Source organism: Engystomops pustulosus, chromosome 1 (assembly GCF_040894005.1).
Source record: "Engystomops pustulosus chromosome 1, aEngPut4.maternal, whole genome shotgun sequence".
NCBI lineage: Eukaryota > Metazoa > Chordata > Amphibia > Anura > Leptodactylidae > Engystomops > Engystomops pustulosus.
In genome coordinates, this window is record NC_092411.1 from 159137092 (window position 1) to 159149855 (window position 12764).

At 40.8% G+C, this 12764-nt stretch overlaps 1 protein-coding gene across 2 annotated transcripts in view; it reads right to left on the bottom strand.

Annotated features, from left to right (window-relative positions):
• Positions 1-12764, bottom strand: part of MATK (megakaryocyte-associated tyrosine kinase) — a 64268-nt gene that overhangs the window by 27250 nt on the left and 24254 nt on the right. For both annotated transcript variants that reach the window (XM_072113113.1, XM_072113107.1), the window contains 5 exons: positions 12449-12668; positions 11033-11126; positions 5654-5719; positions 1347-1446; positions 346-430 (listed from right to left, as the gene is read on the bottom strand). In XM_072113113.1, the coding sequence (XP_071969214.1) occupies positions 346-430; positions 1347-1446; positions 5654-5719; positions 11033-11126; positions 12449-12668 (565 nt within the window). The remainder of the gene's footprint in view (positions 1-345; positions 431-1346; positions 1447-5653; positions 5720-11032; positions 11127-12448; positions 12669-12764) is intronic.

The window sequence follows — 12764 nt, forward strand, 5'->3', positions numbered from 1 at the left end:
GTGTTTGCTCCACAGGATCTGAACAGCAAACAGGCCCAATTCCACGGACAGAACACAGTTTGTGCCGAAGGCTTCCGACACATAGGACGCATAGTATTACATGATGCAAACAGTGGTACTATAGACTGTTCACCCACAGACAACAATTGAGAAAGACTGCCTGGGATGCAAAGAACTTCTACTTGCATCATGCAGCTGGGTCATGCACATGAATCCATGGCCTTGTGCATGAGGCCATAGAAGTGAATGGGGAAATGCACTAGCTGCAAACTCAAGATCTTATCGGATTTAGTGGGCAGAGCTATCACTTTGCCTATTAATTTTCTTTAAGCAGTACAGCAATACCTTACTCATTAGTTCCATCACAAGATAAAGGCCATTGTGGAGGACAACTCCCAGGAGATTCACCAGGTTCTTATGCTTCAGATGTCTGAAGAGAAAACAGTTTTAAGTGAAAGTCGAAGTTTAAGCTCAATTGAATCTGGTTAAATTAGTAGTTTCTTTACATGGGCCTTTACATGGAGTGTCCCAAGCAAGTGTGACTACTTTAAATGGGCAACACAATGCTTAGGCACCATTAAGCTGACATACGTTTTTACAAGCCAGTAACAGGTTCCTATAGAGTTCTAATAACTGACTGACACCCTTTTAGCTATAAACTGTTTTGCTTACATCCACATAAATCCCCTTTTATCTTATATAACCTGGCATCAGAGGGGTGTGTGTCCTGCTCAGCCGGCCCCTCCCATCTATTCCTCCCCATGCCTTATGCCTCCTTACTGGTCACTCTGGCCACATGACATAATCTCAGGTGCTTTAACATCTTAACAATAGCAAACTCTACCCCATGCATGTATCTGACAACATAAATTCACAGAAGCCTCCATGGACTTCTACTCCTCTTGATCCTCCATGGAGGCTGCTGGGATTTCATGTAATCACATACATGGGGTACAGTTTGAAAAACCTCTGTAATTAAGGTACAGTGCCCCATTGGCAGCTGATTTTAGGTAATATGGTGAGTACTTGTAGCCCTTCATCAGCAGGCATTGTTAGTTAGGAGGTCAAAACTGGTGACAGGTCCTCTTAAAAGACTTGCAAGGTTGTACGGTTTGTTTACTTTTGTCCTATCTAAAGGATTTGTCCATTTATCCCATCTCAGAGATGTCCAAAGTATGTGTAAGAAGGCATACTGTAACTGTGGTCACTCAGTATTAGTAACGTGGAACTAAACAATTTGAGGACTGCATGTACAATATTAACAAATGCAAAAAAATTATCTTCAGTTTTCACATTTTCTCAACTTAATTTCATCAGGACTTTTGAATCATACTTATCAGACTCACGTCATTGTTGTTGTTTCAGCCAAAAAGTTTTGTGCAGTGACATCACATTTGATATTTTTGATAGCCACTGGTTGACCCATATACATTCCTCTTAATACATCTAAAAGTAAAAATACAATATAGCACATATAAAAAAAAGTAAAAATGTTGCATAACAGTGTATTACAGTGAGAAATCAAAACATTATAGTTTTCATAAATACAGCTTGTAGCAGGTTCCAAAGAACTCTAGAAACTATCTGATCCCCTTCTTTTGGCTAAAAATTGTTTTCCTCACATATCCATAAAATCAGCGTTATAAACTTGCCTGGTATCTAGGGATATATAGGCTTCTGCAGGCTGCTGTGATTTCATGTGATATGATATGCTTTTCATGAGAGATATGCTTGGTGTACCGTTTGCTAAGACAGCTAAAGGACACATTCACATTACAGCAGGATGTAAATAATGTGTAAAACATAAACTTTATTTCATAACTTTAAAAACCAATACGTTTGTGTATCCTCCAAATATAACACCTTGAAAATAACAAAAAGGTCTGTCAAGCAATAATATAGCACAACCATTTAAAAATAAACCCTTTTTCTTATATCCAACACAGGGCAACAATATGTGGGGGGCAGTCATGTCACTGTCACATAATATAAATAATATGGAAAGGTCTCACCAGTATCCAGTGATAAAGGAGTTATCTGTAGCTTGGATAATGCGCATCGCCTCACTTTCCCTTTTTCTGTGTTAATTCCTAGTCCCCAAAATATAACTCCCACCCTGACAAGGACCGTCTCCATACTCAACCCAAGAAAGCTTTGTCACCCTGACCATAGGAGAAAGAGCCTACGCGTTTCATGTACCATAAGGGTACAATTATCAGGGGAATAATACCAAATTAGCATGTGCCGTTGTCTATGTTTCCATGGTGAGGAATAGATGGCCGGCATTCCAGATGTCAGGCAATGCAAACCAGATTAAGAGATAAGATAAGATAATCCTTTATTAGATAATGTAGTTTAACCCACAGTTCAGTAGCCTGCTCTATTATCAGATACAGATGCTGTACACCTGGAGCACTGTACGCTTCACCACACAGGAGGGCGTGCCCTACTAATGCCGTCTGTTGTCACATGACTGACTCCGCAAAGACCATATGACACTGTACTCTGGAATGCTGGTACTGGTTTCCATGGTGAGGAATATATGCATTGGTCCACCATTTCAGATGTTGGGCAATGCTAACCAGAATTGATAAGTTAGTATAAACCTTAGTTTAACCCATACATTTCTTCAAATAGAGTGTCACAGTTCAGTTGCTTGCTCTATTATCAGACAAAAGCTGGCTATTAGACCAGACTAGTCAATACTGGAGCCAAAGAATAATGAAATGTCATACAGTGCTATAACAAGGTGCGAGACCAATCACACAGAAAAGATGATGATATTATTAATCACATACAGGGCCTATTGTGATGCCATTATGGCTATGTATTTATAGGAAACCCAATGTTTAACACCATTTAGCCTTTAGAAGGCTAAAGGACCTGCAATGATGTCACGCTGATCACAAGACACTACTAGTGCATGCAGAGAAAGCATGGGGAGGAGCAGCTGGATTCAGCCTGAGAAGGCCACACTCACCTCGACTCGCTATAGACATCCCTGGATACCAGGTAAAATTATAAAGTTGAATATATAGGAATCGGGAACAATTGTTAGCTTAAAGGAGGGGTTCCTCCTAAAGGAGTTCATATGAAAGTATTGTGAAAATAAAAAAAAGTTAAAAAACCCAAAAATTTATAAAAATGAAAAATAAAATTCATAAAAATGTCCCAAAAGTCCCTAACACATATAAAACAAATAATAAAAAAGTGAAAAAAAGAAAAAAACATGTTAGGTATCACCGCGTCCAAAAATGTCCAATCTATAAAGAAAATCTAAAAAGTGATCTAAAGGTCGCAAGGTACCCAAAATGGCAGCAATGAAAATGTCAGCTTGTACCGGAAAAAATTACACCTTAGCCAACTCCGTTCTCTTAATTTTTGGTAAAATCTATCAACACCTAATAAAACCTATATACATTTGATATCCCTGTGATCATACCGAACCAAAAAAAATATATTAGAGATGCCATTTGGAATGTAAAGTGAAATACGTAAAAACAGAGCCCACAAGAAAATGTTTTGAATGTGGTTTTGTGTCAATTTTACTGCATTATGAATTATATTTCCACTTCCCAGTACAAGGGTTGGAATATAAAATATCATCACTAGGAAGTACAATTTGTTACGCAGAAAACAAGCCCTCATACAGCTCTGTAGATGGAAAAATAAATTTATTGATTTTTTAAAGTAAAGTAAGAGAGTAAAATGGAAAAAGCCCATCAGTGGCAAGGAGTTAATATGCCCCCTATAACACATTATAAAAAGTTTACAAATTCTCTGGTATAAAGGTTTGTGGTACCTGAGACCACATTCACACTTGGCATTTTGGTTACGTTTGGAAACACAATCAAAAGGCTCCACTCGTGATAACATATTTTGGTAACATTGGGGCAGATTTACTTACCCGGTCCATTCGCGATCCAGCGGCGCGTTCTCTGCGGTGCATTCGGGTCCGGCCGGCATTCATTAAGGCAGTTCCTCCGACGCCCACCAGGTGGCCCTGCTGCGCTGAGAAGCATCGGAACGCACTCAAGTACACCCGCCTATTCCAAGTGAAGGTAAGTGCAAGCTCCGCGACACATTTTTCTTTTAAATGCGGCGTTTTTTCCGAATTCGTCGGGTTTTCGTTCATCCACCCCCCCCCCCCGATTTCCGTCGCGTGCATGCCAGCGCCGATGCGCGACAATCCGATCGCGTGCAGCAAAATCCCGGGGCAATTCAGGGGAAATTGGCGCAAATCGGAAATATTCGGGTAATAGGTCGGGGAAAACGCGAATCGGGCCCTTAGTAAATGACCCCCATTGTGTTTCCAACACGTTAACTAAATGCGAAGTAAATACAATCTTACCTCAAGATGCGGTCGCAGGTGGAACCTTTGGATTGTGTTTCATAACGCAACCAAAATGCCAAATGTTAACGTGGCCCCAGAGGCTTTACAAGCACACCATGGCACCTGAAAACTGTCCCTACAAAAACTCAATGGCTCCTTCCCTTACGCGCCCAGCGATGTGCCTTGACAGTGGGTTACATCCACATATGGGGTGTTCTCTTACTCGGAAAAAACTGCCCAATATATTCTTAAATGCATTTTCAACTTTTATTCAGTTTATGTGGGTAAATTTTACAGCTTCATGAATGTATTAATGATTAAATGATTAAATATTAGTGAATTCCAATATTTCATTTTCTTGAATTTCTGTAAAATACATAAAGGGTTAACAAGCTTCCTCCCTGCTGTTTTGAATAGTTTGAGGGGTGAACTTAATCGAACGGGTGATATGTGAGGCTTTCTAGTCACAGTACTTCCAAAACCGATATAAAAATGAAATGGTCCCTAAAATAATTGATTCTAAAAATTTTTTGAAAATTTGAGAGAATGCTGTTCGACTAGTGATCTTCCTAGCGTCATAATAAAACAAAAGGACACTTCTAAAATGACACCAACACAAAGCTGACGTAATGGTAAACGTTAGGCTATCAGTTTGAAAAACAGAACTACATACTACATGAAACTACATATTTCTTTATAACCTCAGTTACTTGCCTATATACTGACCTATTATTACATCTCACTTTAAATGGTTAATTGGATAGTTGGTAAATGCGTGATATCTGGAGGTCCAGCCTTTGGTTCTCTCAACAATGATGAAGCATCTACAGTGGTTACACCACTAGCAATCATACCCTTGGCCTCTTCACAATAAATAATTGTCTATAGTGAGAAAATCCTGTAGGAGATTTTTGGTGTGCATGTAACTACCAAGCTTTGTACTTTTATTTTTTATGACAGTTTGCGATAGCTTGAAGCAACCAAAAACCAAACATGTTTTTCTCTAAAAATACTCTGCAGTCAGCTAGGTACTTTTTATACTTCAATTTGAGAAAAACAGGTATGGTTTCTGTCTATTGTAATTTATAGAAACCAGCATCAGCTTCATAGGGCAAAACCTAAAAAATAATGCCTCCATGTCTGTACCATTAATATGCCATCTTAGATTTCTACCCCTCACTTGCATTAGGGCCACCAACAAAGATGTTATGTTTTAGATGCTAGGAAAGATGTTGGCATAAAAGGGAAGGGTTAGGCACATTATACAGTAGATAACACATAATATATGATCTGATTGTAGAAAGTATCTAATAATTTTACCTCCAAATTCTCCTTCTCCAATTTTCTCCCCGATTGTCAGATGCTGTACACTGAGTAACCACCCAGCTATAAAGAGTCAAGAAAGTTGATTATATCAGATTGTCAAAATGTTTAATACATATTACTATGAATTATAAGACTGTGTTACTGTTGGAATAATAGCTATTTATGTAGTTAATGCAACAACTACTTCCCCTTACCTCCTAACTTTTCAAAAATGGAAAGAGGGACAAAATCCATTCCCTAGCCCATGGCCCCAGCAGCGCCCCTTTTCTGCTTATACATAAATTCACAATCAATCTTTTCCTCTTTTCCACTCAATAAAATGACCAGCAGCAGCCACCACTCAATAAAACAACTGCAGTGAAAAACTGGGACTGTTGCGCCAAATCCAGGACGGTTGGGAGCTGATGCTTTAGATTTACACCATATACATGTTCTTCTCACTATACACTCACCGGCCACTTTATTAGGTACACCATGCTAGTAACGGGTTGGACCCCCTTTTGCTTTCAGAACTGCCTCAATTCTTCGTGGCATAGATTCAACAAGGTGCTGGAAGCATTCCTCAGAGATTTTGGTCCATATTGACATGATGGCATCACACAGTTGCCGCAGATTTGTCGGCTGCACATCCATGATGCGAATCTCCCGTTCCACCACATCCCAAAGATGCTCTATTGGATTGAGATCTGGTGACTGTGGAGGCCATTTGAGTACAGTGAACTCATTGTCATGTTCAAGAAACCAGTCTGAGATGATTCCAGCTTTATGACATGGCGCATTATCCTGCTGAAAGTAGCCATCAGATGTTGGGTACATTGTGGTCATAAAGGGATGGACATGGTCAGCAACAATACTCAGGTAGGCTGTAGCGTTGCAACGATGCTCAATTGGTACCAAGGGGCCCAAAGAGTGCCAAGAAAATATTCCCCACACCATGACACCACCACCACCAGCCTGAACCGTTGATACAAGGCAGGATGGATCCATGCTTTCATGTTGTTGACGCTAAATTCTGACCCTACCATCCGAATGTCGCAGCAGAAATCGAGACTCATCAGACTAGGCAATGATTTTCCAATCTTCTACTGTCCAATTTCGATGAGTTTGTGCAAATTGTAGCCTCAGTTTCCTGTTCTTAGCTGAAAGGAGTGGCACCCGGTGTGGTCTTCTGCTGCTGTAGCCCATCTGCCTCAAAGTTCGACATACTGTGCGTTCAGAGATGCTCTTCTGCCTACCTTGGTTGTAACGGGTGGCAATTTGAGTCAATGTTGCCTTTCTATCAGCTCGAACCAGTCTGCCCATTCTCCTCTGACCTCTGGCATCAACAAGGCATTTCCGCCCACAGAACTGCCGCTCACTGGATGTTTTTTCTTTTTCGGACCATTCTCTGTAAACCCTAGAGATGGTTGTGTGTGAAAATCCCAGTAGATCAGCAGTTTCTGAAATACTCAGACCAGCCCTTCTGGCACCAACAACCATGCCACGTTCAAAGGCACTCAAATCACCTTTCTTCCCCATACTGATGCTCGGTTTGAACTGCAGGAGATTGTCTTGACCATGTCTGCATGCCTAAATGCACTGAGCTGCCGCCATGTGATTGGCTGATTAGAAATTAAGTGTTAACGAGCAGTTGGACAGGTGTACCTAATAAAGTGGCCGGTGAGTGTAGATACACACAGGCTCTATACACCATATACAAGTAACCCTCACCATAAATATACACAATATACATGTACCTCTCACCATAGATACACACAAGCTGTAAACACCATATACATGTACCCTTCACTACAGAAACCATAAATATGTATATCGCAATATAAATACAGACACAGGCTGTATACACCATATACATATACCCCTCACTATAAATATATACCATAAACACATACCTCACAACTTTTGTGCGAAAGAAAGTGTGACAAAAAGCCACTTCCCTTTTTGTCTAAACCGCACCACATTGCCTCACCTGCATGCATAGTATAATATTAACCTGTAGAATGCTGTCACACCATACATTCTTGGTTCATTCTTTGTTCGTTTTTTTTAAACATTTTTTAAAACTTGATTTTTTCATGTTTACCAAGCGTATGGCTGGTTTAAATCAGTTTTTCTTCAGTTCTGTGTGTGTAAACAGCTGTATTAACATTTTCTTAGCTGCTTACACTTTCAGAAATGAAGAAAAACGGATGCAAGACAGTCAAACGCATGGTAAACATGCAAAAACACATGCATTTTCAATGCATTTAAAAACACAATAAGAATGGACCGTGAGTTACCGCACTCTAATGGCCCCCACATAATATAATGGCCCTTTACTGTGGCCAACCCCACTATGGACCAGGATTATACCCCCTAATGCAACTCTGCAACATATAAAACCTTTCTTTAATTTTATCCTCCCTTTACATTAGGTTTTCCACTTTTATTTATCTTCCTAAAATTATACATATACTGTAGGGATAAAGAGGAAGAGACGCCCACGGCGCCAATAGTGTAATACAGTTAAAAATGTATATATAGGTGGTGTGCTGGCGCCGCTCACCTTGGTGAGTTGTGCAGATCGGCACAACTCGTTTTTTCGCTTAATAGGGTCCCCTTTGTTACTGCGCCTCTGCAAAATTCATTCCAATGGTTCTTTTACTTGGATATTGGTTCCAAGTAGGTGCTGTGCGTGCTACATAAGGATCCTTAGCTACTTAGCTAAGTCACTGAGGAAGAGCCCTGCATGGGCTTGAAACACATTTTTATAGCTATGTTTTATGTGCTCTTTTTTATTTTTTATTCTTAATGGTGTAAATTCAAAAACCAAAATCTTTTAAATACCCTCAATTGTTCATTGAGGATCCTTATGCCGCGCACACAGCACCTACTTGGAAACCAACATCCAAGTAAAAGAGTATTATATACATTATACATAATACTATCTGTACTGGTACCCCTACCCTTACTGACATGGTTTGGCCTCCTGTCCTCCATTTTCCCTCATATTGTGGCCTCCTGCCCTCTATCCTCCCTCATATTGTGGTCTCCTGTCCTCTGTACTCCCTCAAATTGTGACCTCTTGTGTTCGATCCTCCCTCAAATTGTGGCCTTCTGTCTTACAGTCTCCTCCTGTAGCCTCTTGTCCTTCAGCCTCCTCCTGTAGCTTCTTATGCTCCAGCTTCCTCCTGTAGCCTCCTATCCTCCAGAGTCCTCCTGTGGCCTCAGAGGAGGGGCCATTTGAGGGGAGGAGCTATTTCCTCATATGACTCCTTCAGACATGTGAGAAGGTAGCAGGAAGCTGATTACACCTCCTACGGGCCCGATTCTTTGGCTGCTTTGCAGCTTTAATGTACGGGACCTGGAGGAGGCGGAACAAACCGTGGGAGAGAGGGGCCACCTGGGACCTGAGAGGATCGCCACCACTGGCCAATAGCATATACACTCACCGGCCACTTTATTAGGTACACCTGTCCAACTGCTCGTTAACACTTAATTTCTAATCAGCCAATCACATGGCGGAAACTCAGTGCATTTAGGCAATGAGACATGGTCAAGACAATCTCCTGCAGTTCAAACCGAGCATCAGTATGGGGAAGAAAGGTGATTTGAGTGCCTTTGAACGTGGCATGGTTGTTGGTGCCAGAAGGGCTGGTCTGAGTATTTCAGAAACTACTGATCTACTGGGATTTTCACACACAACCATCTCTAGGGTTTACAGAGAATGGTCCGAAAAAGAAAAAACATCCAGTGAGCGGCAGTTCTGTGGGCAGAAATGCCTTGTTGATGCCAGAGGTCAGAGGAGAATGGGCAGAGCTGATAGAAAGGCAACAGTGACTCAAATCGCCATCCGTTACAACCAAGGTAGGCAGAAGAGCATCTCCTCTTCAGAGGTGCCACTCCTTTCAGCTAAGAACAGGAAACTGAGGCTACAATTTGCACAAGCTCATCGAAATTGGACAGTAGAAGATTGGAAAAACGTTGCCTGGTCTGATGAGTCTCGATTTCTGCTGCGACAGTCGGATGGTAGGGTCAGAATTTGGCGTCAACAACATGAAAGCATGGATCCATCCTGCCTTGTATCAATGGTTCAGGCTGCTGGTAGTGGTGTCATGGTGTGAGGAATATTTTCTTGGCACTCTTTGGGCCCCTTGGTACCAATTGAGCATCGTTGCAACGCCACAGCCTACCTGAGTATTGTTGCTGACCATGTCCATCCCTTTATGACCACAATGTACCCAACATCTGATGGCTACTTTCAGCAGGATAATGCGCCATGTCATAAAGCTGGAATCATCTCAGACTGGTTTCTTGAACATGACAATGAGTTCACTGTACTCAAATGGCCTCCACAGTCACCAGATCTCAATCCAATAGAGCATCTTTGGGATGTGGTGGAACGGGAGATTCACATCATGGATGTGCAGCCGACAAATCTGCGGCAACTGTGTGATGCCATCATGTCAATATGGACCAAAATCTCTGAGGAATGCTTCCAGCACCTTGTTGAATCTATGCCACGAAGAATTGAGGCAGTTCTGAAGGCAAAAGGGGGTCCAACCCGTTACTAGCATGGTGTACCTAATAAAGTGGCCGGTGAGTGTATATGGCTTTTAAGGCTTTTTTAAAGGAAATCTACCATCTATATTTCACTTACCAAAGCAGCTCCAGTGGTAGTAATTGAAGTTGCTGGCGTACGACATAGCAGGCAGCAGGGATAGAGAACGTGGCAGGGTGGGGATGAAGGCATGTATTCAGTGCTTCGGGGGCGGTTAATTGCCCTGGAGTACTTGTGGCTCATTTGCATATTTTTAAAAGTCTCATTATTTCAAGTAATATTCTGCCTCATGGGGACTTCTGGACTTCTTTGGGAATAACTGTGTCCTGTTGTCTTCTGGTGGGTGAAGGTGGAATTACTGTGTGCATGGCCCTTTCACTCCAATATCTCTAACCACTCCAATATCAGTGGTTAAAGGGACATGCAAAACATTTCAACACAACCTTCCAGCCACTAAAATTGGAGGGGTTTTTACATACTAGTCCCCCTTCATCTACTAGAAAGCCAGTAAGACATGGGACATCACAGGAAGTCCCTAGTCTTGTTGCTGGTGGGTCACATAACCTGCAGCTCTGGGCGGTTTACCAGGGTAAGTATAATATGGGTGACCCTATTGGGGTCTATTACTTACTATATAAACTTTTGTATCAGTGGTCAACCCCTCTAAATCCCCTGCAATATTTGCTAGGTCAGTTCTGCAAATCATGATTTTCTCTGTGAACATTAAACATCACTTGATGTAGAGATAATTTACAGCGTTGAAATTATTCATGCTTATGTGCTGAATGTGAATTTTTCCTCTGCACTTAATCCAAATTTTAACAATAGACAACCTTTTGCAAGCTCCTCCTCTGCTGACTTTGCCCCATGTTTAGGTTTGGGTTTCTTCAACTTTGTGGCAAGGACTCCCTGGTTACTTGTGTAATACTGAAAATAAAATAACTGAATATTACAGAACAGTTGTTCATTCCAACGAACAGAGAAATGGTCAGTGCCAACTTCAAGCACCTAGAAAACAGCTATAGACATTTCTCATTGTGTGAATTCATATTCTTCAATTTTCCAAATAGATACATGTTCGAGAGGGCATGATCTACATGTAGCACTATGGGGTTCCCCCTGAGACATTATATTATATTTCCCTAGAATATATCTTCTAGGCAGAGAAAACCTTTGTATTACAGCTTCTGAGGTTGCACAGAGCTGATATACAGTAGTCTGCAATTACAACTTGCTTGAATCTTATCTCAACCCATGTTTGCCAGCGGGGAGAATTGGGAGGCCCCATAAATGTGAGATCAATTTTCTCTAATGTATATGTAGGGCTTTACAAAATACCAGAATAAACCAGGCACTAAGAATACACTTTTAATTCTTTCTACTGTTTTTATCAGATAATTTTTATCAATTAATCAACCATTTTCCATTTTCTTAACAAAGATCAAGTGTATATGCCACTTTATACTATCTTTCTACTTTAGGCTTAAATATAATCTACCATCAAAATCAAGCATGGTAAAACAATGGTATTTACTCATAGATCCAGGCACTGTGAGTGTAATAATCTTCTTCTATTTGTTATCCATGGTCATAATTTTTAATTATGCAATTATGCTAATAAGTCAGAAGTGCTATGGGGGACATTACCAGAGCCCATCCATGCTCTGGCATCACAGGCTGTTACACTGTCTCACCCACCCCCCTGCTTCCTCTGTCTGCTGTAATCTTACAGCAGCAGAGGACGTTTCAGAAAACAGTGGGAGGGGGAAGTGCTCCTCCTCAATGTAATTTCACAGCACACTGTAAGGGATTCTGGAAATGCTAGGGATATGCTAATACGTTTTACAGGATGGAGAAAGAAAACATTAACTATTTTGCTACCTTGTAAGCCATCCCTTCTCCCTTACCATAAAGCATGACTTTCAGGAAGCCTAATGACATCATATGGGATTAAAACGAAACCAATATTTCTATTCCAGAAGGAAAAGATTCGCAACTGTAGACAGTACTGTATCAACATGGTTGTGTCTCTTCAGTACAGTATAGGTAACCGGCCTCAGCAGAAAAAGGGTTTATTTTTAAAATGATAACCTCTATTGACAATGTACAAATGTCCAATATAGAAATTGTTTTTCTATCTATATCTATACAAGGGTTAAAATATAGATATATTAATCTACTTCTATGTAGTGCCTGAAGAAAAATTAGTCCACACATGAAATGCTCCTCCTACAAATGCTATGTATTACCTCAATCATATCTATAAGGTTGCAGAATTTTTGCGTGAGATCAATACTTAGTTTTCCATCTTGGTAACAGATCCGGTAGTGTATAACTTCTCCTTTGTGAGAGACACAAAGTACATAGTCTCCAGGGTGTCTCATTGACTCGCGTACCAAGAATAAACCTTCTTCTTTGGACTGAAGTTGTTGGACAGCCTGATACCCAGTAATAGACCCATGGAACCAACTGTGATTGGATGGAAGAGCGTAGGCTGAGGTTAGATATTACTCTGGAAACTATTATATTCACATTTAAAAATATGTATATACATAAAAGTGTTCT